Below are 27309 nucleotides of genomic sequence, written 5' to 3' on the forward strand. Positions count from 1 at the left end.
ATAACTCTTTCTTGTTCCTAAATACATTGTCAAAAGAATTGAAGCTAATATATTTTGCAGCAGACAGAGAACACAACTTTCTGAAATGAAGGCAGAGCTGTCACCCTTGTATAAAAATCCAGTGTCCCAGAGCAGAGAAGGAGAAAGCAAGAGCAAGCATACAGGAAATCAGCAAAATGTTGCTGGAGAGTCGATCTCGTTTTGGCAAATTCGACATCAGTGATATGTGGCTGGGCAACTTATATTGTCGTCTCTCACAACTGTCCCCTGGGTAAAGGTGGGCTCACTCAGCTTAGCAGAAGCAACACTCAGTCCAGCAACGCAGGAGGGGCAAAAGATAAGTTGTAGGCCACTGTCCAGATTCCTAGCCAGCACAAGGGAGAGGCTTTCAAGACGTCCTCTCACAGATATACTGGAAAATGGTTCACTGTTCTGGAGTTTCTCTTTCCTCCCCACCAAGGGGATGAGGGAAATTCACTTGGACTAGGCCACAGGATAGTTTTCTACTCTCCTGTCCACAATTTGAGTTTGTCTTAGAAATTCAAACGCAGGTCAGAAGTCACTTCATAGGTGTGGACTGGCCACTCCGCAGAAGCATCTTAGGCTTTGCTTGTATAGCATTGTGAAAAATACTTTAATAAATAAAGTTACTCTTCATTTACCACCCCACCCCAACCCCTGGCATGGCCAAGATGTTCCAGAATACACTTGGGTATCATTCCATGGTCATGGACTCTGAAGATTCCAGAGCACTGGCTGGGCAGGGACTGTAGTCAGTCAGTCTCAGGTGGCTGCTGTCCACGTACCAGCGAGTCCTTCCGGGTAGTAAGGCCTCAGTCACTGCAGGCAAAGGTGGCTTTTCTCAGCTGCCCTGTGACAACTGGGTTTCACATTTCCTGAAACTAGATCTGTGGAAGGAGTCCCTGAAATTAAGGAGAGAGAGCTCACAGGATTAATTAGCCTTAAAAAAGGGAAAAGGGGGGATATTAAGATATTGGTCCTGGGAAATTTAGTAAATAAAAAGAGGATCTGGGATCCATTCACACTGCACACACACACACACACACACACACACACACACACACACACGCATGCACACCGCGTGCACACACATAAGCATACACACCAGTTACATTGTGTAGCCTTGGGAATACATTGGTACAAGGCCAATAACTAGGTGCTGGGAGAGGTCAGGGGAAGGTTGGCTGGCTGGAGGCCTGACTCCAGGCCCCTAGTTCACTGTGAGGGTCTCTGCTTTCTGCCAGGAGCAGGTGAACAAGCTGGATTTGTGGCATGGCAGTGACCTCTGATGCCCGGGAAGAGGCCACTCTGGCCCCTCCTTACCTCTTTTGACTGTCGATTCTGAATATGGGCTTGTAGAGCTCCGGGATTTTCCGCTCAATCATGGGCCTGAGGCTGTCCTTCAGCCTGCTGTAGTTCTTCTTGAGTTCCTGCTGGTACTCCCGCTGCTCTGCTGTGATAAGCCGCCTGTTCTTCTCCACGGCCTCACCACATCTGCGGTGGAGAAAGCAGGTGGTGTGTCCTCAGTTTTGTATTTTAGTGACTTGGAGGAGGGCAGCAGCATGTCAGCATTGTGAAAAATACTCTGCTGTTGTCTGCATCTAAAATGTTTCCTTAAGGCCTGCTGCTCATACACTGGTTATCAGCTGACAGGCTCTGTGGATGTGATTGGATCATGGGGTGTTGGAGCTCATCCGTGGACTAGTCCGTCTAAAGAGTCATCCTCGGATGGGCAATTGGGAGAAACAGGAAGTAGCATCTCAATGAAGGGAGTAGGTGGGTCCTTGAAGGAATGACCTTGGGAGGAGGTCTTGTCTGTAGCCTCATCATCCCTTTTCTTTGCTTCCTGGCTACTGTGAGATGAACAGCCTCCTCCAAAACATGTCCAATCCCCATGATGTTCTGCCTTTGTATAGGTCAAAGTAACAGACCCAGTTAATCACAGACTGAAACCCCAGAAACCGTGAGCTAAATAAATCTTTATTTCTGGAAAGTATTTTTTTTTTTTTTTGGTCACCATGATGTAAAGTTTAAAAGCGCAACCTCTAATGTGTGTGTGTGTGTGTGTGTGTGTGTGTGTGTGGTGTATGTAAATGTGTGTGATGTGTACATGCCTATGTTAGCACTCAGAGGTCAAAGGAGGACATTGGGTAGCCTCCTCCATCACTATCTTCCTTATCCCTTTGAGGCAAGGTCTCTTCCTGAATCTAGGGCTTATGATGTTTTACCTTGGCAGCACAGTAAACTATAGCGATAGCAATCCTCCAGTCTCCCCTTATCCTTTCATTGCTGGAGTTATGGGAAGGTGTGAAATCATGCCCTGCTTGTTACATGGATGCTGGGATCTGAATTCAGGTCCTTGTGTTTATGCAGCAGGTACTCTTACCCACAGAGCCATCACTATAGCCCCACTAAGAGTGTTTTCAGACCGTGTGACCAGCCTATCAAAAACGGTGTACCCAGGTATGGTGGGCATACACCTTTAATCCTAGCACTTGGAAGGCGGAGGCAGGTGGTTCTCCATGAACTGGAAGGCAGCCAGGTCTACACAGCAAGATGCTGTCTAGAAAACCAAAAGGAACTAGAGATAACAGAGCAAAATAAGATAAAACAAAACAACGAAGAGTAAGAGTAACAAGAAAACCCAGTATCAAAACAACTTATCAAATAGCAACAAAGAGTAGGAAAATGAAAAGAAGAAGAGTGTTAGAAAAGAAATAAATAGAACTTCTAGAAATGAAGTCACAGACATAAAAATACAAACCAAACCAAACCAAAACAGCCTCAGTAGACAGGTTAAGCTAGACACCACTAGAGAACTAATAGCAATGGCTGATCATTGCCCAGAGCTGAACACTGGGACGATTTCCCTACTGAACAGATTGTAGCACACTCCACTGTGGCAGAACTGCAGAGCATTTACACAGAGAAAAATCCTCATCCCGTTGTTATCTGACTTTTGGGACCAGATGAATACAGAATAACTGTTCTAATTCAGTCTCAGCCCCAGCAATCCTCCCTTGCGGAGTCTAGCCCTCTAGTCACAGAGCATGGAGAGAGAGCATGTCCATGGGATGGGACGGGATGAGCTAGAAGAGCAGAGAATTTCACTGCACCAAAATTTAGTTCTCGTTAGTTATTACAGGTGAGATGAGGAAGGGCAAAGAGCTGTGTGTGCATGTGTGTGCACACACGCGCGTGTGCAAGCCTGTGAGTGCATGCGCACGCACAGGAGTGTAAAGGCCCAAAGAGGCCAGAGATATTGGATGTCCCTCGAGCTGGAGTTGCAGGCAGTTGTGAGCCACTAATGTGGGTGCTGGGATCCAAATTCAGGTTTCTTGGAAAAAGAACAGTACACACGTTTAACTGCGGAACCATCTTTCTAGCCCCCCAAATCACTTAGTATTTACAATTTTTAAAAATTATTTTTATTTTATATGTGTGAATATTTTGCTTTCATGGGCCCGTGGAGGTCAGAAGTCATCAGATCCCCTGGGACTGCATTTAAGGATGGTGGGTGCTGAGAACTGAACCTAAGTCCTCTGCAAAAGCAACAAGTGCTTTTGAACCACCTCTCCAGTCCCAATATTTATAATCTTTAATTTGTGTTTGTATGTGCGATGTGTGTGCACATATGTATTCAGACACATGCAGAGGAAGACATCAGGGATTTTCTGAGGCAGAGTCTCTTTCTGAACCTGGAACTAGGCTGGTGGCTAGCAAACCACAGCCATCTCCCTGTGTCTTCCCCACTCCTGTGCTGGCGTCACAGGCGCATGCACAGCAACAGCTGGCCTTTTATGGGTACCAGGGATTTGAACTCAAGTCCTGATGCTTGCACAACATGTGCTCTTACCCACTGAGCTTTCTCCCCGGCCCCAAGTCTTTGCAGGAATGAGCAGTCAGGTAAGTGGGAGAAAACATGGAAAACATTGCCGTGTTTATGATGCTCTAGGGAGTTGGGGAGGAGACAAGTGTGGCATTTGTCCACCTGGGTTTTTGAAACTTTTGGACATTTTCTCTCAGGAAAAGGCAGAGAGAAGACTTTGTCCTCACTTGCCTGGAGACTGGGAGTGCTGGCGGCTGCATGCCAGGCTGCCAGGCTTTCTGCCTGGGTCTGATCAGCTACAGCTGAGTCAGAAGCCACTGCCCTGGGGCAGGAGAAGCAACCACAGACTTGGGCAGGGCCATGCCCACACAGCTGTCTTCGCGGGAAGGGTGGCTTGGGGTCACCTTGGAGCTCTGGGTTATCCACCAGGCTCCTGAGAAGCTGAGGAGATAGAGCTCACTGAAACACAGGCCCAAGAGGGAGCCACACCTGACTTCCTGTGGAGTCACATCTGCCACCTGGAAGCAGAGAACACACCAGTGCACATCACTTGACACTGCTGTGTTCTCAAAGAGCAGCGACTTCCTCACTGGACTTGGAAAAGCAAGCAACTGGGGGAGGGAGGCTTCAGCCCCTGCATCACAAACACGTGGCAGGGCTCTCAAACCAGAGTCTGTGATCCAGTAGCTCTGAACGGTACCCGGGATACTTTTTATTGTTTCTGTAGTGGTGGGGATGGCATCCACGGCTTCATGCATGTCGGGCACACACTCCAGTGCTGAGCTGCGCCCCACACTGCCATGTCCCACCCCCTTCTTACCGCATTATGAACTCCTTGAAGCATAACCTCAGCTTGTTGTGATGTCGATAGAGCTTTGGGTCAGCTGGAATTTCAGCCAAGAACACTTGGGCTACCTCCAGTGGTCCCTGATGGAGAAAGTGAAACATGACATTGATATTGGAATGAAAATTAAATTACTTGGGAGACCGAGAATGCTGGGAGGGCTCCTTAGTTTGGACATTTAATTCTGTAGCGTGTTTCATGAAAACAAAAAGCCTAGGGAGGTCTTGAATTTCTCGGGAAATCGGTTCCTGGGGAGGACTCAGTTTTAAGAGAACACTGACTAGTCTAAGCACATCACCTTCTCAATCAAACACTAGCCCTACTGTTTCCCCTTGCTGAAGTCCTGTGAGGGTCTCCTCTAACGCAAGGAATACTGCTATCTGTTCAATCACATTTGTTTATCTGGTAGCCCCAGTGGAAGAAACCATTTTGTGTAATCTCTGGCTTGAGCCAGAGAAATGCACAGGCCCTCTGTGGCCTATGGTTGTGAGAGTAAAAATCTTCTGTTTTCTTCATGGGATTGGGACTCACAAAAGCAAAAGTGTCCTGATATTTTTCTATTGTTGGACATACAATAGTATTTCTTCTGTCTGATGCCTCTGATCCCTTGGTGTTGAGGAGACTTAGAACTTCTGCAGGAGCTCCTCAGATGGAGAAGGTGCTGGCTGGGAAGGACAATGGTTGGTGAGATTTTAGTGTGCTGGTGTGAAGAACCAACATCAAGGAGCCCACTAGACTAAAGGTACTAATTAGGCTGTGTGTCCGTCTGTCAGAGACAGGCTTGATTCCATGCTTAACTCATGTGTAATGGTTCTCACAGGAATAAGAAACATCAGTCCTTTTAGAGTTCCAGGTCAAACCTGGTTGGCAAGGTCCTCGCTATGTTGGGTACACCTGGTAGCTAACCAAGGGAAGAGATGGTCGGGTCTTTTCTTCTTCATATACATATTCTTAGATGAGTCCCAAGCCCTGCATAGAGCACTACCTATGCTGGACATGAGTCAGCTCTCTTCAGGAGGACTCCAGCTTTGGGTCACACTGCCAGAGTTGGTCCCACATTAGAGACTCTGAGAAAATGGATGGCATTCCTTAAACACAGTCCAATCCTTTTGAGAATTTCTTTGGGAAGACTGCATGTGGACTGACTCATCAAGTCCTAAGGAGGGTATAGACCTCATGAACAAAGGAGTAAGTGTCGGCCGAGCTGCATTAGTGAATCCTGCTCACCTGGTTTACAGTGGCTCCTACAGAGCCTTGTAGTACCATCTGCAGCATCTTGGCATCAGGGGGCTCCTGGTGAGTGGCCACCGCTAACTGCAGGGTCTTCTTCTTCATATCTTCAATGGCAACTTCAATCGGAGTCAAGACGAACTGAACAGAAGACCATAGGAGAGTGAGGTCATGGTCTCCCTCACGGTCCCTGGCAAACCTGGAATGCTGATAGGTGGGCTGCCTGGATTTGAAGAAGCAGCTAACGAAAGACTTCTGGGGTACTTTGGAATAATCTGAACAGGTGAAGTAGAGAGATGGGCTTGACATTTCTTGAGCACCTACATGTTCACTACTGTATATGTGTTTCCCCTTGAAACAACATCTTGTCCTTCCCAGTCTACAATAAAGGGGGAATTTATAAGATCAAGTAAGTAACGCAAAATGTATCCAGTGTTAAGGTACACATTCTATCACAATTATGCCTGTATTCAAAGCCCATGGTCTTTCTATATGGTTAGGTTTCCTTTTCTGTTATTGAAAGAGGTACTCGAGTTACAAGGGGGAAGCACAGCAGCCAAGATTTCCTTTCCCATCATCACATAGGATTTTGGCATCATTTGTGCCCTTCCACCTCACCCTGGTGACACCTGGTTAAGGATTTTCTTCAGGATCCATCTAGTTGCTAAGTTCTGCTGGTTTGGGGTAGGAGCTTCCCTGAATGTGATGGGTCAAATCCTGTCTCCCCCAAATCCACATGCTAAAGTCCTAACCTCCAGGAGCTCAGAAGGTAACTTTATTTGTAGGTAATAAAGTGAGTTTATTAGGGTGAACCTAATTCATATAATTGGTGTCCTTAAGAGGTGAGGAAGTAAGGACACAGGTGTGTATAAGACAAATGATGTGAACTGACACTAGGGGAAGATGTCCTTTGACAAGTCTAAAGGACAGGCCTGGGAGAGATCCTCCCTCAGCCCTCACAAGGAAACAACCAGCTAACCCCCTGAATTTGAATTTCCCTGCCCCTGGATCTATTGAGATAATACATTTCCATTGTTTAAGCCATTTAGTCAGTAGCACATTGTTACCCAGCCCAAGCAATAGAAATCACAGAGTAGTTCTAGGGAATTGCATATGGCTATAAGGATACTTTTACAATGTATCTCTGTATTGTGCCTAGAATATCTTACTGTTCAAAAGTCCAAAGCAGTAAGAACCACACTGGATGTCTCCGAAACCTCCTTTCCATCAACAGTCTCCAGGGCAGGCTCCTCTACCCTCTATGAAAGTTCCTCCTGGAGGAAGCTCAATGGGGGTTTAGATGGCTCCTCTCCAGCCAGTTCAGCCCATGCAGTCCTGGCCCGTGAGTGGATGGTTGCAAGTCCCCCACTTGCTCACTGACTTGATTAGGCCTGCTACACTTGTTATTTTAATAAATAACATATAAACTGACGAACTAAGGGTGTGGAAAGAAAGGGTTGTTTCTAAGAAGATCAAGCAGAATGCTTGGGCAAGACGTCATGAAAGTGAGTTGCTATAAAAATTCCTGTCATATTAGGTATGCACAATACAACTGTAAAAGGCTTTGGGCTAGGCTCATCAAGATCCAGAATCCATCCTCTCACACATCAGTTAACAAGCATTTGTAAGGCCCCATCCTGCATCACGGAGAGCAAACTGAAAACTGGGTGTGGCTTATATAAGAAAGACAATACTGTTGTGACCAGTTAAGCCACCAAGTAGAGGGGGTTATAGTCCACTATGTCAAGGTGGTATGAGAATTAGCATGAAAGGATTTAAAGGAAAAATGGAATGTTTGTGATGGATTCTATTAAAATGGCTCAAAGTCTTCCAAAATACATAAGGTCTTTCTTGCCAACATTTTTTATTAAGAAGTTGGAGTCAAATACTTTGGGCACAGCCACAGAAGAATCTGGAGCCAGAAGTCAGGTTGCTATGCCCACCTCATCTGTGTCCTGCCCACACAGAGTACCAGCTCAGGGGGCTGCTTGTCTGTGGTTCCCTCTCCAGTGATGTAGACTACAACAATGCCTGAAACACATTCAGGCCTTTAGGTACATACTTTTTTTTTCAAACAGAAGGCTGGGGTGTAGTATGCAGTGTTCACCTAGCAAGCATGAGGTCCTGAATTTAGGTCCTGAAATTTAAATATAGTCATTCATCTCTCCATGAGAAGTTGGTTCTGGGAACCACTGTCTTCAACCACTCTGAAATCTGAGGACGCTCAGGGTTTTGAACATGAGATATACTCACAGCATCACGTACTCCGGGTCTGGTTTCCAACAGAAACCTACACAGCCAGTGGGTGAATCTCTTGAACTGATAACAGGGGGCAAGACATGAAGTATAGAGGATAGGCGTGGCTGGGCGATGCAGGTCCATGGGAGCATCCCCTTGGGGTTGTTATTTTTCCCTGGTCCCTCTCTGAAACCTCACTGTCTGCTTCCTGGTCACTAGGATGTGTACTGAACGTCTCTGCCATGCCTTCTTCACCAAACTCAGTTTGGAAACTGAGTTACAGTAAAATCTCCCCTAAGTTGTTTCCACCAGGCACTTGGTCACAGCATGGGAAACACTCGACAGTGGAGTAGCAAACCCTTCACAGTCAATGGGCTGCAAAGGCTGTGTAGACAGTTGCTTTACCATATTCTTTAAGATGAAAATGGCAAGGAGAAACGTTCATACAAATTGTTTATAGATGTAAACTTTCCCTTCAAAATGCTAACTCATGGTTGGTTGACTCCATGGATATGAAACCTGAGAATACGAAGGGCTAACTGTATAGATATCTTATTTAAGTTTATAATTAAATGGAAAGAGATGTAATTAAATATGTAACCATGCTACAGAAAGAGTTATGTTATATTACATATAAATATATAAAAACATACATAATATATCATGTAAATATACCATATAATTTATCAATATATAGAAATATGCTTTATACTATAAATATGCTATATATTTAAGTCATTTTATATATTTAAATATATAAATATTTTATATGTATTATATAAAATAACTTAAATACATAAAATATTTAAATATATAGTATATATTATATGTATATGTAATATTACATATAGTATATGCAAAATATAAAGCTATGCTATATTAAAGAGTTAAATATTTAATATGAAGTACTATTTTGAAAGGCGTAACTAATTGAATGGGATTTCGTGGTCCCATGAGAGTGAAAGAATAGCTTTCAAGGGTATATTTGCACATGTTAGAAGCCCTACACTGAACTACATCTTCAGCCCTTGGTTTATTCAGACAAGATCTTGCTACATAGTTTAGGTTGCCTTAGACTTGCTCTGAAATCCAGGATGCTGTCTAGCTCAAGTGGCTCCTGCCTCAGCCTCTGTAGTATGGGATTATAAGCATGTACTTGCAGGCTTGGCACATGTTTGATGGGGCTCACTACATAGTCCTGGTAGACTTGGAACTTGTTATGTAGATAAGGCTGGCCTTGAACTCACAGCCACCCACCTGCTCCTGTCTCCACAGTACCCAGGCCCACTCCTTCGGAGGTGGCCACTCCCTTCAGGGTGCATTACCTCCTCCTTCTGGATGACTTGGATTCTGGTCTTGATGTAGGGGAAGGCATGCATGGTGGTGAGCACCGTGTTCCTGCGATACTGTTCGTGCAGCTCTCCCCGAGGCCGCCCCTCCAGAGTGAAGGGGGTGGTGTACATGAACCTCCGAAGGTTGAAATTCTTCTCGAAGTAGGTCACCCTGTCTTTCATCTCATACTCATCAAAGTAGGGCTCCACAAAAGTGATCTGTATGTAGGCCTGGAGGAAGAGGTGAGAAGAAGGGAAGAGATGAGCCACTCAGCCAAGGAGACTCGTGCAGCCTTGGAAGGGCATGCTGGGACAGGATACAACACTCCTTTCCGATCTGGAAAACCACCAGTGCCTCAAACCAGAATTCAGAATCTGCCCTTTCTCCTCTCCACCCCAGGCAAAGAAAGGCCCTTGAGACTACGGAAGGGAGTGTGTCATATACAGGGAAGAGTAAGGTCTACCAGCTGCCCCCTCTAGCACAGCAAAGGAAGGCAAATCTTCCTCACTGAGTTGCCATGATGAGGACCTGCTAATTAGGTAGTGCAAATGCTTACCCTTGAAAAAACACATAGTACCACGTGCTTTCTAGGATGGAGCAGCTGGAATGTTTAAAGGATCACCGGGGAATGCAAAATGCATGGCTACGCTATAAGCCAAAGCTCCGTATGCAGCTAAATGACACCCACCCAAGAACCCCACTCCATGTATGTACACAAGTGTTTGTGTGAGGCTTTTCTTGGATTGGTGCACTCATTGCCTTCTTGAATCAGAGCAGCTGAGACCACACATGCAGGAAGATGGGAGGCTACTGAAGCCCCTTCCTCCCTACATCCACTACCATCCCCCTCCTCTTTCCTACTCTCCTCCCCATAGAGGAAGCTGCAAACAGCTGCTGAGAGGAATTTCTCTGCACAGAGGATTTCCTGGTGGTACAGCTGACTCTGAGTACCCATGCTCCTCTAAATAACACCAACAAATGCATTGATTTACCAAGTTAGATTTGAACAGACCCCTTTCTTTGATCTCTTGTTGCCTTCACTATATGAGGTGAACAGAAACAGACACGTCACATGACATCAAGAAAATGAAAAGTAATAATCAGCCCAAATTAGAGCCACATTGTTGATAATAGACAATGAAGAACTGCCCACATGTCCCTCCAGTGGCGATAATAAGCAAGTGTGGTACAATGAACAGTATTCGCGTGACTACGAAGGAACTAGTTCAACACGGTGAACTTAGGTGGGGCACGCTGAGTAAAAGAAGTCAGCTCCAAAAGAATGCATGCTCCCACATGTCTGTGCTCCAGAAAGGCAAATCTACACAGATCTGAGGAATACAGCTTGGTGTCCACTAAAGGGTTAAAAGTAGAGAGTGGTGGCAAAAGAGCTTGGGAAACTTTTCAGAGTGACAGGACGGTTTTGTACCTTGACTGCCAAGATAATGGTTATATGTGTGTCAAAGTGCATTAAACTACACACCAGCCAAGGCAGTGGTGACCCAAACTTTTAATCCCAGCACTTGGGCGGCAGAGGCAGGTGGATCAAGGATCTCTGTGAGTTCGAGGCCAGTCCTGGTCTACAGAGCTAGTTCCAGAACAGCCAGGGCTACACAGAAAAACCCCGTCTCGGAAAACCAAAACCAAACAAAAAACAACACACCAGTGAAACACACACACACACACACACACACACACACACACAGAGAGAGAGAGAGAGAGAGAGAGAGAGAGAGAGAGAGAGAGAGAGAGAGAGAGAGGGAGGGAGGGAGGGAGGGAGGGAGGGAGGGAGGGAGGGAGGGAGGGAGGGAGGGAGGGAGGGAGAGAGAAGCATGCTTGCTAACGAAGAAGAGCTCTTTAAAAACACAAGGAAGAAGAATTGAAATGAGAAGTGAACCCAGGCTGAGACACCCACCCAGAGAGGAGGAGGGGTGGGCGACTGACCTCACACTGTAAATCATGCTTTGAATAATGAAATCTGGGTGTGGCTCTGGGTTAGGATTCTCATTCCAAGCTCACAATCTACCCTGGGAATTTTAAAAGAGGGGAAAGGCCCTGCCATTGGGAAGGTCACTTGGGCTGTGCTCAGATCACTATGGGCACACAGCCAGTCCTATCTTCCAAGGACTCCAAAACGTTCCTTCAATGCTTACCATAATGATTGCTTTCAGGCCTCAGCTGGGGAATGTCTCGCAAACAAGGCAGTGTTCTGACTTGCATTTGGCCAATTCCTCCCTATTGGTATCATCTTTGTGCAATCCTGAAGACAGAACTCAGGGACCCTCATGGAGAGCGCATAGGAACCGCCCTCCCTCCTGACCTTGCACTCTGTATCCATTTTTGTACAGCTGCAATCAGAACTATGGTACTGTTTTCAGTCCTTGAGCTCATCTTGATGAATTATGTAACCCATGGGGGTCACGAGAACTCCTAAACTTGTAGCCAGCTAGAAGTATGGTTGTTGTGAGATGTATGGGAGCCCCACTTGAGGTTCATGTTTGAAACAAGGGCAGTCTTGACTGGTAAAGTCCCATGCTACATGTGAGCCGTAGACATCAGAATTGCACAGTTACAATAGCAACCCTGCACATGGCTAGAAGGAATGCCTGAAACCTAAAGAATGATGCCACTAAGCACTGTCCGCCAGAAGCTGCTGTATGTTTTTACACACACACACACACACACACACACACACACACACACACTTTATGTGTATGTGTTTGTATATGTCACAATTGTGCATGCATCCTTGGAGGACAGAAGAGGGAGTTGGATCCCATGCAGCAGGAGTTACTGACTGTTGTGAGTCTCCTGATGTGGGTGCCAGGAACCAATCTGATTCCTTTGGAAGAGCAGGAAGTGCTCTTAACTGCTGGGCCATCTCTCCAGGCCCCAGAAGTTGGAATTTTAAAACATTTTAAGTTGAAAGCATAAGCATTTTATAGAAATGCACTAAGGAGACAGAGCGATTAAGAGAAATGCGGGGTTGGTATCTGACCTCATGGGGAGCAGCGGCTCTGCCATTAGCATCATCTTAGAAAGTCATTCAACCTTCCCAAGGCTGGATTTTTTATTCTATAAAATAGAAACAACCAAACCTATTCCTAAGGGCTGCTGGAGGATGGCAGGAGATGATTTAAAGATACAGCTGGTGCTGTCTAATAAAGAACAGCTGTAGACAGACAGTTTCTGGGGCTAAGGGGCTGTGGGGCCAGGTGGGGCAGAAACTCCATCTACAAATAGTTCCTACTATGATTCTTGGTTTTTGAATATGCTTTTTGTTCTGTTTTGGTTTTTGAGACAGGGCTTCTCTGTGTAGCCCTGGCTATCTTAGAACTCATTCTACAGACCACGATGGGCTTGAACCCACAGAGCTGCCTGCCTCTGCCTCCCAAGTGCTGAATTTAAAGGCATGCATCCTACCAGCAACCAGATGAGCATTTTTTCATTTTTTAAAAATTTATTTATTTTACATCCTGAGTATGTTTTTTTAAAGACCTGATCAATCAGTAATTGAACCCTGCAGTGGGGGGAATGCTTGTTTGCTGGATGGTGTGTTGGCACATGCCCTACAAATCCTGTCACTAGGAATATTGAGGAAGTAGAATATTGAATTCCAGGCCAGCCTGGGCTACACAGCATGAACCTGCGTCAAAAAAAATCTCAACAGGCTGAGGAGATGGTTCAGCGGGTAAAGTGCTTGCTGTATAAGCATTAAGAACCTGAGTTCAGGCACCCAGCACCCACACAAAAAGCCAAGTGAGGCACTGTATCACGCATGTGCATCCCTAGTGCGGCACTGCATGGCACGTGTACATGCCCAGTGCTGGGGGTGGGGGAAGGTGGTAGACACAGGTAGATCCTGGCATTTAAAGGCCAAACAGGGAACTCCAGGTAGAAACAATAAGGTGGTACATGGTAGAGAAAGACCTGATGCTAACCTCTAGCTTTCACATGTGGGCATGTATGGGAGAGTGTATTCGCATACACAATCGCATATACCCCAATCACACGCGCGCGCGCGCGCGGGCACGCACACAGACATACCCCCAAACAAAACAAAACATAGCTGCATTTGAAGGACTGGGAGAGTCCAGACACATAAGGTCATTTTGCACTTTTAGGGTAGAGTCTGGTGGTTGTTTTTAGCATGTTTTCTCCATACCTTGTTAGGATCCAACTTGGTTTTATCCACAGGAGTGGAGTCTTTTATCACTTCCACAAACTCTGCACCAAAACATTGGCCATAAAATCCCTAGGAAAGAGAGGCCAAGGATGCATAAATTCATTTGGAACACATGCAACTCTTTGGAACCAGTACAAGGCTGAATCTGTTGATTACTGATGGTCCCTCTGAGCTAAGAAGCAACCGTAAGCACTTCCTGAGACGGAAATCAAAGTTTAAGATGCTCAACACACTCAAGTACCTAAGCCTCCCCACAATACAGATGTATGGTTTCAAATTCAGCCAACATCATCACATTTCTGGAGGCAGCTCTATGGGTAGGCACTATTTACTTCTCACATTTTATACCCTGAAAATGTGGAGGTCGCCAGGCTTCCCATAATGTGGCAAGCCACGGTGTGCAAGGAGATGAGACAGACATTTCTAATTTTAAGCAGAGGACACAATATTAGGGAATTAACAGCCAGGGCCAACGGCTAGTTTTCCTTATCATGAGGTGAATGACTTTAGGCCTGACTAGGCCGCAGCTTCTTGGAGTTGAGTCCTCTGGCCTTAAAGTGAGTTTTAAAGCTTTACAGTCATAAGAGGAGACACAGTCAAAGTAAGAGCATGGCAGCGTAACTGGGGAGCCTTTAGTTAAATGTCAACTCTTCTCAGGACCGTGGTCTCTCAGCCCCCTAGAGGACTCTTATTTGTTCCTCTCAGTTTCTGCTTCTGTTTTCCTAGCTTTTCTCTATGCTGTTTCCTTTTGCTCTGTCCATTGAGAACCTGCTACTCTTTTCTGTTTCATAGCGTAGCTGCCAGGTTGGAGTCGGGGCTGGCTATAGCCACTTTCCAATTGCTTTATATCTGAGTGGGATGTGTTATTTAGAAACACTTAAGGGCAGCCTCACCATTGAGGGTGAAGGGAATGATTCTGGAGTTTGGCAGATTGCTTTGAAATCAAGATGGAAACCTTCATGTCAAAAAGCACCATGACCACTGCCTGTTGGTTCATATTGGTAATGAATGAGTAGAAGACTCTATAAGTAGGTGTGGATGTTGACTGGATTTTATAGTCTTGAAAATCACTATCCAAGACTTAAATTTGAAACTTTGTAAAACAAACATAGGATTCAGGAGGAAAATGTGCAACTATTATGGTACTCACAATCTTGCCTACAACCTTCATACCACAAATGCAATGTAGAAATTTATATAGAGGTCAGCAACGAGCACATTTGTTTAAAGAATGACATATCCTGCCTTGTTTTTAGGGAGTGTACAAGGTCAAACACATAGCACCACTTGCTCACCTCTAGTCTATGCGAGATCTCGGGAAGCTTTGTAATTGCAGGTTCCTTGTACACAAATTCCTGCTCATCCAAATCTCCAAATTTGGATCCGTAGAAACCAACTCGGAAGTAAGTTCCAAACATCCTCTTATGGTCCTGTTACAGAGGAAAGGGATGGTCTCTTCAGCTGTGTCATTACTGGTGATCCACTTGGCTAAAAGGATTGGTTATTGGGCAGCAAACATTTTATTCCCACAGCTGACACGAAGAGGAACCGCTCTGTTAAGTAGATTTAACATTTACACAACACACCCCAGCAATGATTACAAAAGAAATCCCATGAAAAACTCCTGGGGCTTCATTTAACTGAATTTTAAAAACTCTCACATTCCCTAGCTATAAAGCAACTCCACCTGCCACATTGTACTCCCAGACCTTCCTTGTTTGAGAGTGACAGTTCCTTGAGCTCAAGGGAAATCTGTAGTCAGGGAGAACTCCAGACACCAGCTAACAGAACCTACAGGCCAGCTCATCCCCAGCTACCTTGTTGATGATGTTGTCAAAGGCCTTCTGCAGTTTGTCATGAGTAGAGGTCAGCTTCCGGAAATCTCTATGTGCTTCCAGGATGGGGATGACCAGCTTGTAGACTTCATTAACTGTCTCATACAAGCCTCCCTGAGAAAGAGGAGATTATTTAATGCACTGGAGGTGTAAGAAAGAGGACCAGGGTTAATTACACACACAACATGCAGGAGAGCATCATAGCACTTTTCGGAATCCTCCACACCTGTCTGGGCATCTTTGGAGACCAGGCACCTTGCTAAGTGGTCTGTATGGCGATGCCAACCAGGGAGGTGGCTTTTCTCAAACTGAAAACTGGAGGAGATGACACAGGTAATAAGGGACTCCGAGAGGTGGAATATGGACAAAGTACAATGATATATATGTATATGTGTATGGGAAAATGTAATAAGAAAGCTAGTTTTGTACAATAACTAAAAATCAATTAAAACCTATTTTTTGCTCTAAAATAGAAAGTAAAGATAGGAAAATAAGGGCAGTAAAACAATAATTCAAACACATAGAAAATATAAGGAGGAAGTTTGGAAGTGAAGAGTAGAAAATAAAAAAATAATACAAACAGGAAAACAGAATGGGGTCAGCTAAATAAAGAATTGGATTTACTGGGCTTCACTATGGGGCGAGAGGGCAATGGTTAAAATAGAGATATATGAGTGGCTTTCCACCTCCTCCTGAACTGCAGCAGGTTTTCTATGCTTTTTCTCTTATTGAGAGTCAGACCCAGATCCAGCTACCGAGGGATGGCTCTGTGGCTTCTGCTGCCCCATCTCTCTGAACTGCCTTGGTCTATACAGGTCTGAAGACCAGCTGAGTGTCCCGGGAAGATGTCATGGATCCCTGCCTGCTCTTCAGCTGCTCCTGCCCTTATTCTGTGAGTGGGAAAATGAGGGCGTAAGAATATGTCTCATCTCTGATTGTGTAACCCTGGGCAAGCTGTTTCACCTCTCTGTGGCTTAGTTGCCACCCTATTAAATGGAAACAATACTGTGAAACAGCTCCTGGCCAATGAGCACGCAGTGGAAATAGGAGTATGTCCACGATGAAATCTCCTCCCTTGGAGAGCTGACGCAATCTGCGGACATCAAAGCATCCCTGGTCTAGCCAGGAGCATCCAGCCAGGCCCAGTCCTATCCTGTACACCCCGGTGAGAGTGAGGAAAAGGCTGAAGGAGCCCTTTAGGCACTGACCGTGCTGAAGAGCTCTGCAGCCTGCTCCAGGAGGCCCACTAGTCCACTCTCCGTGAAGTACCGACCAGAGCACACTCCATCCTCATCAGGTGACAAGGTGTCGTCAGAGACGGCAGACTCTTCCAACACATTGGAGGAAATATTCTGTAAGGGAACCTGACATGAGCCCAGGAACAGGAGACTGACAAATAAGGGACCACAAAACCCAAAGAGATAGTAGGATAAAGAAGTCACGCTCTACGACCTTCATCACGTGGTGATTACAGTGAGTTTGCAATTCCATCCACACAAGCTTCTGGTGGTTATTCATTTTGAAGGGTCACACTGAGTAATCTTGTCATCAAATCCCACAATGTTTAACCATGGAGGAACTTTCTAGAAAGGATGCTTTCCTTGATGTAGCAATAGTTTGGCTGAAACAACCTCACTGTTAGTGAGATAACTTTACGGGACATATAAGGAGGGCCTTGGATTTTAAAAGGCAAGCAGGGAATGGAGTCAGCTGCTACTCCTGCTTGTCTTGTCTTTGAGATAAATAACCATATTATTGCATACGAAAGTAATGGATGACCATGTCTTCCATCTTCTTTTTTTCTAATAATTATTGCACCTATTTCTCTACACAAAAATTTTACATCATAAGCCTTCCAAAAAGTGAACAGACAGGTTAAAAATTACAAACTTACTGGCAAAGAACACAAAATCTACACTGACTATGTTTTGTCACAAACTGATGTATAGCATTGATGTGCAATGAAATTTGGTGAACGATGACCATGCAAATAAAAATCCGCCATAATAATTTTTGTATGCTTTATAAAATGGCTTTAAAGACATATTTCCATAAATATTTCCAATGTACTTTAGTTGATGACAAAAATACAAAGCTATCCTTTATTATTTATGTCATAGATTTAAAAACATGCTTTTGTATTGTTGAAATTGAAACAACATTGTTTGGCCAGCAGAGCTAATGAAACATTTAAAATCCAAAGTCTTCCATCTTCTTCTTCTTCTTCTTTTTTTTTTTTTTCGAGACAGGGTTTCTCTGTATTGTTTTGGAGGCTGTCGGTCCAGCCCGGCCTCGAACTCACAGAGATCCGCCTGCCTCTGCCTCCTGAGTGCTGGGATTAAAGGCGTGCGCCACCACTGCCCAGCCAGAAGCTTTGATGTAGCTCAGAAGTTGCCCATTCTCACACCCATTTTGTTGCTGTGTGCTTTTCCTTTATATAAACTACAGACCTGAGAGCCTCTTACCAGGGAATGCAATGTCTATAAATGGGTTGGTGCAAATGAGAACCCAGGGCCCAACACTTCCAGAAGCACTTGTGTTTAGGATCATGGAATTGCTGTCTTGGAACTTACTTGATTTTGAGAATGAGTTTCTCTTCACATTTTGTATTGCATGTACACCATTTGCCTCATCCAGGCTCTGACCCTGGCAGTGACTTCAACACTTCTGATAGGCCAAGAGCCATTCTTGGCTTACAGCTATGGAAGAAGTGAGTATGGTGTGTAGAAGAAATGGGAAACTGTCACTGCGTAGGAGCTGCAAACAGCACACAGGCCACTCCTTCCTCCCGCTGTGCACGTAGCAGGCATAACTCAACAATGATGACATTCTTTTCCCTGGAAGATGGATATACCCCAAAACTCCCAGCATAATGCTCCAGTCAGCTACTACCAATTGCTCAGATGTGTGTGTGTGTGTGTGTTTTTAAATGATCGCTGTCTGTCTTCTGACTTGGCTATCAAAATCAAGGTAATCACCTTTAGGAATCCATAACGAGGTAGCTGTCACAGCCTATGCATTCACAGTTACACCGGAATACATTTATGAACACAGAGTTTTTGGAAATCCTCTGTGACCAATCTTTCTTCCGAATCTGAATTATTACAATTTCAGCTGAAAGAACCTAGTCACTTAGGCCAGCAGCACTAACAGAAGTAGGTGATTTTTCTGAGTGTGGAGGGATAGGTATGAGCGAGGCAGCTCAATAGCTGTAAGTCACGGGGAAAATATCTGCGCAGACATTCCTGGCTTCGAGCAAGGGAGGTAAAAGTAACAGTGGTATTTGAGAACACATCCACATCCATGTTTGTGAGATCAGCTTGCCTGCACTCCAGGGATAGAATTCCAATGATCTCAGAGGCTTGGACCTCAGTGAATTCCAAGTTATTTCCCCTGAACATTATCTCCACTCTACACATCACTCCCAAAGATTTAATTTTATTGGAGTACAGTGAGAATAAAAACCAGAGCACACAAAGAACATATAAGAAATCAGCAGTAGAGCCAGGCATGGTAGCACATGCCTAAAATCCCAGCACTTGTGAGGCGGAGACAGAGGGATATTTTTGAATTAAAGATAAGTGAGTCCCTGTCAGAGAAAGAAAGGGGAGGGGGTGGGAGGAAGGGAAGGAGGGAGGGAGAGAGAGAGGAAGGAAGGATGAACAGATGGAAGGAAGGAAGGAAGGACAGACAGATGGAAGGGAGGGAGGGAGGCAGGCAGGCAGGCAATCAGCAGAAGTGACTATTGATAACACTGTCTGAATTCCTCCATTCTTCTGTCACATAAAGTATCCACATTTTCTTCTCTCTTTCTGTTTTGTTTTTAGAGATAGGGTTTTTCTGTATAACAGCCCCGGCTGTCCTGGAACTTGTTTTGTAGAGACTGGCCTGTCTGACTCCTGAGTGCTAGAATGAAAGGTGTGTGCCGTCACCACCACCTGGTTTTCATTTTGTTTTAGAAAAAACACTGGACATGTTCATTGTGACCTGTGACTCTGGCACAGATAATCAGGCCATCTTACTATTGACCATTATGATTGTTTCATGGACAAACACATGACCTGGTCAGAAGCAGTAAGATGCCCTAAGACTTTCTTTGCAACTAATAGAAAGGGGGGATTTCTCTTTTCTCCTAGTCTTGAATCTTACTCTAGAATCATCATTGTGGAGATTCTGCCTATGAAGAATGATGCCCACACCACAGAAGGCTAGGACAAGAGGTGGTGACAACACCAAGGTCACATGAGTTTGGATTTCTAAGTCCTTTAGACTATTTATCATTAAGTGTTACTAAATAAGGGGCTAGAGAGACGGCTCAGAGGTTAAGAGTACTGGCTGCTCTTCCAGAGGTCCTCAGTTCAATTCCCAGCAACCACTTGGTGGCTCACACCATCTCTAATGAGATCTGGTGTTCTCTTTTGGCCTTCAGGGATACATGCAAGCAGAACACTGTATACACAATAAATAAATCTGCAAAGAAAAATGTCCTTTAAAAAAAGTGTTACAAAATAAGGAACAGAACAGTAAGTTAAACGATGTCTCTGGCTAGAATATAAAATTCATGTAGACAGGACAAATGTTCAATGACTATTCCATAAAAGAAGGTATGAATAGCTGGGCCTGGTAACACATGTCTTTAATCCTATAACTTTAGTGGTACAGGACAGGCAGATCTCTGAGTTTAAGGCTATTCTGGTCTACCTATCTAGACAGGACTACATCATTGTTTCAAATAACAATAATACCTCTATAAAACCCTAAACAAACAAAAGAAGAAATGTATAAAGATATATGAAAAGGTAATCTGTATACTTCCATGCAAAGATAATGTAGACTGCCCCAGAGGTTCTGGAATAACATATCAGAATAAGAAAGGCAACTGATTTCTAAGTGAAATAAGGATAAAGTTAAGCTTTTTAAACATAAAAGTAAAAATGAAATTCAATTAATTTTAAGCATTAAATAGTAAAAATGCAGCAACTGGGAAAAGGCATTAAGAAGAAGCTCAGTAGATGGAGTGAGAAGAGGATGACACAGTATGAGGGACAAGTCTAAGGGACACAGTTCATTATGAGGGACAAGTCTAAGGGACACAGTTCAGTATGAGGGACAAGTCTAAGGGACACAGTTCAGTATGAGGGACAAGTCTAAGGGACACAGTTCAGTATGAGGGACAAGTCTAAGGGACACAGTTCAGTATGAGGGACAAGTCTAAGGGACACAGTTCAGTATGAGGGACAAGTCTAAGGGACACAGTTCAGTATGAGGGACAAGTCTAAGGGTCTTGCAGGAGCTGCAAGCGCCATTCTGCAACACCGAGGCAATGGGTAAGTGGGCAAAATGAACTGCTTACAAGAAGCAGACACACTGAAAACATTTAAAAAACTTTCTTTCTCACTTTTATGCATGAGGATAAACTGGGTTTTAGAACAAACATTTTTGAATTGAGACTAAAATTACCTGTTGAGAATGAAATCAAAGAGTAACTATTTTTGTTACTGAGGTCTGTAAGGAAGGAGACAGCAATGACCTATGCTAAAACCCAGCTTGCAGATGAACAGGCCTCCAGAAACCAGAACCTCCCGGCTCCACCAGCAGTTTCGGTGTGTTGTTCTCTAAGCCTGGGAAAGCTACTTAGAATCTTCTTGTCTTTCTCCTTTACAAAGCATCTCAAAACTGTGTTGAAGAACAATCATGAGAACAGAGCCCTTCATACAATCAGCTATAGAAGTTCAAATGAGAACAATATGAACGCTTGTCTCTAACTTCAGTCTGGCTGGAGACGGTCCATGACTGTAGTCTGCTCTCTGTATACTGCAGGGATGGTCATGTCTACAGACTGTATCTTGTTAAAAGAAACCACTCTTAGCATTCTTTAATTTGGGACTTTTCTGCCCTCTAAGTAGCATATTAAACTACACAGTAATAACAGTCCAAGTGGCTGCTGGGCAGCCCCATCTGGTCTGGCCCAGTTTGCCCTTATTGGATATGGGTAACTTTTGGGTTATCCTCAGGAAGCATCCATTCAGCCATTTCTTTCCCATCTCAGATCGATTTGATTCTTTCTTAATTTTGGACAACAGTGGAATCCCACAGACTTGAGGAAAAGAATTGAGGGATTGGGGCATGAGGGAATCAATAAACCAGTGTTCCCTCCTTGCCAATAGATAAGCCAAAAACAAATGTTCCAGAAAGAATTTAAATGATCTTAAAAAATTGCTGTCTTGTTTCTTACATCTGTGAAATGGAAATCTTCTGCTTCACAGGTTTATGGGGATGGCCAAATGTCTAGAATGTCTGAGATCTCTCCTAAAGCTCTTGTTGCCTTAAGTATCATTACTGCAATAAATGTGTTTTAAAAGATGGTGAAGCCATTAGATGAGGTAATTATAACACTTTAAGCCAGTGGTTTTCAACTGTGGCAACACCGACAACTAGGACCAGATACACTAATAGTGGAAACTAGGACCAGATACACTTGGTTTCTCCCTTTGTAACACTCTAAACATCTCTGGTGACTGTGGAGCTCTCCCTTGGGGAAGGACCCAGCCAACCATGGTTGGACACTGATGTAACATAAACTGTGAAAGCTGTGCCTGTCCTACCTGAAAACTGACGCTGCCCACAGGCAGGTAGCTGCGGTCCTCCAGCATGCTCAGGTACTCGGCCACCAAGGCGGCTGCGTGCACCAGGCACATGGCAGCCTCCGTGAAGCACTTCTTCTTGGTGTGCTTCTCTGCCATGTTCTGGAGCCAGGTCAGACGCAGGTCAGGAGATGCTTGGTAGCTCTTGGCGATCCTGAAGACAGATGGAGAATGTTTACTGTGCAGCCTTTCTATGGTACCGCTCTTACAGGGATGGCAAGCTTTATTCCCCCCACTAATCGTTCTGTTTACAATTTCAGGAAATAAGAGAAAGGAGAAAACATTTCATCCAACTCGAGGTGACCAGGGTGCTCTGGATGCCAAGAAGGAACACTTAGTAGAAGTCTTATGAGAAAAAAAAAATCTCATAAAATAATGTCCTTTTTTGTGGAGCTCAAGCAATTTCCTTCCTTTTTCTTTCAAAGTTGTAACAGAGGACACAGTTACAATGGATCACAGCTATTCACCTTTGTAGGTAACTTTTCCCAAAACTACTGGACCAGAGGACAAAGGGTTTAAACTACATAATAAAGTGTGACTTCTAAACTGCCTGTTTATGAATTGTCACAGAAGCATGTAGGAAACAATTCATACAACAGCCAATAATTCTTTTCTCTCATTCTAGACAGAAGATAGTATTTATTTTTCCCATATTTTTTTATTTAACTTTTTACGCATGTCACTTTCAGTTCCCTCTCCCTCTCCTCCTCCTCACCCCCCCAATCCTCGCAACCTATCACCCCCACTCCACCCCCTCCTTGCTTCCCAGGGAGGGCAAAGGGCCTCCATGAGGGATTTTCAGGGTCTGTCACATCATCCCGGGAAGGGCCCAGGTAGGTTCTTCTTCATGTGTCCAGGCTGAGAGAGTATCCCTCCACGTGGTATGGGTTCCCAGAGTCCCAGAAGATAGTATTTAAAATTAACACTGTATTTTAAGTTAGAGCAATCCTTCTGGAAATTTATGAATGAAACAACTCTAGTTTTCCATTATCTATAGTCTTCATATATTTTTGGATGTTATCCCTGAACTATTCTACCCAGGTTGCCAATGATAATGACATTACAAAGTGTACCACTATGACTTGAGAGATGGCTCACTGGTCAAGAGCACTGACAGTTCATCTAGAGGTCCTAGGTTCGATTCCCAACACCCACATGGCAGCTCATAACATCTATAACTTCAGCCCCAGGGCATTTGATGGCTTCTTCTGGCCTCCATGGGCACTAGGCACACATATGGTGCATAGACAAAACATCCATATAAATAAAATAAACTTTTACTAATAAAAGAAAAAGATGGAACCCCACTGAGACAAATATTCAGACTCTAAAACAATAACGCCTCCCTCCCTCTCAAAGGTGCCTCCCTCCCTTCCCTTCTCCCTCTCTCCCTCCCAAAGGTGCCTCCCTCCCTCCCTCCCTTCCAAAGGTGGTACCACCATGCCTGGCAACAATGCCCTTTCTATCTGCTCAGGAGAGTTTACCTGTACATGAGGTCCATGAGCATCTCAGGGTCTTCCTGGAATTCCCTCATTTTCACTGTATCATATAAAATGCTGTTCAGATTGCAAAGAAGTTCCTCCACCTGAAAAAAGAGTGCAAGCCGTGAAGAGCATGATGTTCAGGGGCAGAGAAAGCTTTGCTCAGAGAGAGGCAGAGATCCAAGGTGGAGAGAAGTTAAGACCATCTTTGGAGGTACTTTCATCTGTGCAACCCAAGGCCCACAGCTACTGTGGCCTGGAGATCCATGAAGCAGACCTGCATCTTTACACTATCTCCCTCTCCAGCACCTTGAGTTTTGAGTTTGAATGAGTCTTGGTTATTTGTAGACTGCAAAGGTACAAACTCTACTCTGCAGTGCCAGGTTGTGAGAACCTACCACAGAGTAGACCAGGGGCTGAAGTTAAAGGGCAAAGAAGGCTGCATTTTTCACCTATGGCATCTTTCACGTGGGCATTGCAACAAGACAGAAGAGTAGCTGTCCTCCTGGGTTCCTTAGGGCTAATTGTGGCGATATATTGTTTATGATCTAATAAAGCTTACCCAAAGATCAGAGTGTGGAGCTAGCCACAGCCATAGAGGCCAGGCAGTGGTGGCACACACCTTTAATCCCAGCACTAAGGAGACCGAGGCAGATGGATCTTTGTGAGTTCAAGCTCACCCTGGGTAACATGAGAGTGAATTAGTCTAAAAGAGAAACAGAGCTCACACCTTTAGTCCCAGCCCAAGGGAGGTGGAGACAGGAGTGACATGGCTTGGTAGAGAGAGGAATATAAGGCGGGAGGAGACAGGAACATATTGCAATCTAGGCAGTCTGAGGAGCAGGGCAGTCAGGAGATACAATCAGAGGACAGGATCACCCCTTCAGTCTGAGCACTGGTAGAGGTGAGAACTCTCTAGTGGCTGGCTGCTTTGCTTTTCTGACCTTCAGGTAAGCTTTATTAGATCACAAACAAAATATCACCATGACTACTGTTGTTTACCAGCTCTTCTAAATTGGGATCTTTCTTGTCTTACATGCAAACATTATCATCCATGATCATTATTTCCTCTCCCTCTTCCCTGAATTCTATCCTAGGGATTTGACTCCTCTCCACCCCCACATTTCCAGACCACCATTTCTTCCTTCCTTCCTTCCTTCCTTCCTTCCTTCCTTCCTTCCTTCCTTCCTTCCTTCCTTCCTTCCTCCCTCCCTCCCTCCCTCCCTCCCTCCCTCCCTCCCTCCCTCCCTCCCTCCCTCCCTCCCTCCCTCCCTCCCTCCCTCCCTCTCTCTCTCTCTCTCTCTTTCTTTCTTTCTTTCTTTCTTTCTTTCTTTCTTTCTTATCTTTTTGAAGTTGTGAGGATCAAACCCAGGGTTTGTGAATGTAGGCTCTACCACAAAACTATATTCAGCCCCTGTACCCCCTTTCTTAAGTCTTGTACAATATTTGTCACCACACAGTACAGTATCACTTTTCTTCTGTTGGCTCTTATTGTTTGAGACTATTCTTTCCCAACAGACTCTTGGTTTCTTCAAGTTGAGGACAGTGGTATGCATATTGCATTTATCAAGCCTGAGAACATGTAAATATGGAACAGGCTATAAATACCTGCAAGTCCCATATATAATATATGTAAAATTTTATATGCAAAATAAATGTGTATGCTTATAACTGGTTAATCTCAAACTCATGCATAAGATAAGGTATGTTCATGGGTCTACCTGGGTGGGAAAAGGAGTTGTTTGCATAGCCATGTCCTCTTCTGAGTAGGCCAGAATTGTCCTCAAGGACCTTCTCAGGTGCTCTTCATTGAAGTCTGGTGCTTTGCCTACCAAGGATGCTAGCGCCATGGTTACCTGCATCTTTACTCTTGCAAAGTTCTGCATCAGAAAAGATGATGTGAACAAGAGACAGTCAGAGAGTGGCTAAGGGGAGGCTCCAGAGCCAGACACAAACAGCTCCCAATGTTTCTTTCATTCCAGTCTTAAGCATTTCCTTTTCTCTCAATAAATTGTGGGCTATACTTTGCACAAGATTCACATTACTGTTTAAATGGGTTGGATGGATTGCACGCTCCCATAAATTTGTCAGGCTCCTTTAAATTTTCATTGTGTTTGGGCTGCCTCCACTCTGCAAGGTTTAAAGATTATTATAAAGTTGGTTACAGGATGCATGCTTTGTTGCCAAGAGTCTCTTCTTGGAACTTACACAGGGGCTGGAACCTTCTAAGGCAGCACTTTTTATTTTTTCTTCTTCTTCCCTGAGACAAGAATTCTCTGTGTAGCAGTCCTGGAACTCTCTCTGTAGACCAGGCTGGCCTTGAACTCACAGAGATCAGCTAAGGCAGCACTTTTGAGATTTCGGATTCTGAAGTAAGCAGTAGCTTCCTGCATCTCCTTTTCTCTCGTGACCGTGAAAAAGCACACCCATCCAAGGGCCAATGCAGCATGTCCCACAGGTTTTTAAACATTATCTCTAACATTTCATGAGGACCAGGGCTAGGGGTATTACTCAGTAGTAAAGCAAGCGATTAGCATTGTTGGGTTCTTGGTTCAATTCCCAGAATTAACACAAAACAGACAAAAATAAGACAAAGCAAAACAAAACCCTAAGGAACCCCCATTTCATCTATGGGCCCATGTATTTGCTCCTCCCTTGATCTGTAAATTCTTTTTTGAGGTTAGAGATATTTTACTTATTTTTTTTACAGAGTTTAGTATAAAAGATACTCTTTTTTTTAATTTTGGTTGGCAACTTTATTGGAAAGAGTCCTTAAAGATGCTTATTAACATGACAGCAAACAAAAATCCCAAGCATGCATTCATAAATGTATACAGACTAAAGCAAAGGTTTGCTATGAAACTGAACCCCGAAAGTGTCTACATTTCACTTAAAATTCAGATCCAAGCCAGGCACGGGGGCACATGCCTTTAATCTCAGCACTTGGGAGGCAGAGGCAGGCAGATCTCTGTGAGTTCCAGAAAATCTGGTCTATATAGTGAGTTCTAGGACAGTCAGGGTTGCATAGTGAGACCCTGTTTCAAAAAACCAAAACCAACCAACCAACCAACAAACAAACAAACCCAGGTCCAGATGACAATAATCATTTACAATTCTCATCCACAAGTCATCCTGGTACCATCCAGAACTAGTACCGATTCAGACTTTAGAACAGGACACACTTTTCTGAATCTGGAACATGTCCATGTTTGTCCCATGTGCAGGAACTTTGTGACTGCTGGAAGCATGCACCTTCCAGTCCTGCCTTAGCTTTCAAATGCTGGCGCTCACCTGCACGCTCCCTGGTGTCTTTCTCACAGGGCAGAAGTGAAAGCTACCCCGCCAACGCTACCCCGCCAACGCTACCCTGCCAACGTTACCCCCGCCAACCTATGCTTCGCATTCATGTTCTCTCGTGATCTTGGGCCACCCAGCCGGTCTGTGCTTACACTGGTGGCTCCAAAACTGCAGCGCATGAGGAGGTAGAGGGTGGCACATGCTTGGCTCCGTGTGATGTCCATGCTGCTGCTGCAGTGGTGCAGCACTCGCTGACACAGGTCAGCACATTGCTCCACTTCTTCCTCGAACAGCAAGTCTCCAAACTACAAGAGACACAGGGTGGCTGTGAGGCATCACTGGGTATTTTCACAAGCTCCGTGGCTGTCTGTT

At 44.6% G+C, this 27309-nt stretch overlaps 1 protein-coding gene across 2 annotated transcripts in view; it reads right to left on the reverse strand.

Annotated features, from left to right (window-relative positions):
- Positions 1-615: 615 nt before the first annotated feature.
- The window catches only part of Dock8 (dedicator of cytokinesis 8), a 211301-nt gene continuing 184607 nt past the window's right edge, over positions 616-27309 (reverse strand). For both annotated transcript variants that reach the window (XM_040746178.1, XM_040746185.1), the window contains 13 exons: positions 27090-27242; positions 25362-25520; positions 23644-23744; positions 22121-22313; positions 16724-16867; positions 15498-15629; positions 14976-15110; positions 13660-13749; positions 9488-9724; positions 5922-6065; positions 4671-4777; positions 1345-1515; positions 616-923 (listed from right to left, as the gene is read on the reverse strand). In XM_040746178.1, coding sequence (XP_040602112.1) covers positions 863-923; positions 1345-1515; positions 4671-4777; positions 5922-6065; positions 9488-9724; positions 13660-13749; positions 14976-15110; positions 15498-15629; positions 16724-16867; positions 22121-22313; positions 23644-23744; positions 25362-25520; positions 27090-27242 — 1827 coding nt within the window. In that variant the 3' untranslated portion in view covers positions 616-862. The remainder of the gene's footprint in view (positions 924-1344; positions 1516-4670; positions 4778-5921; positions 6066-9487; positions 9725-13659; positions 13750-14975; positions 15111-15497; positions 15630-16723; positions 16868-22120; positions 22314-23643; positions 23745-25361; positions 25521-27089; positions 27243-27309) is intronic.

This window comes from Mesocricetus auratus, unplaced genomic scaffold (genome assembly GCF_017639785.1).
Source record: "Mesocricetus auratus isolate SY011 unplaced genomic scaffold, BCM_Maur_2.0 Super-Scaffold_4256, whole genome shotgun sequence".
Lineage (NCBI taxonomy): Eukaryota > Metazoa > Chordata > Mammalia > Rodentia > Cricetidae > Mesocricetus > Mesocricetus auratus.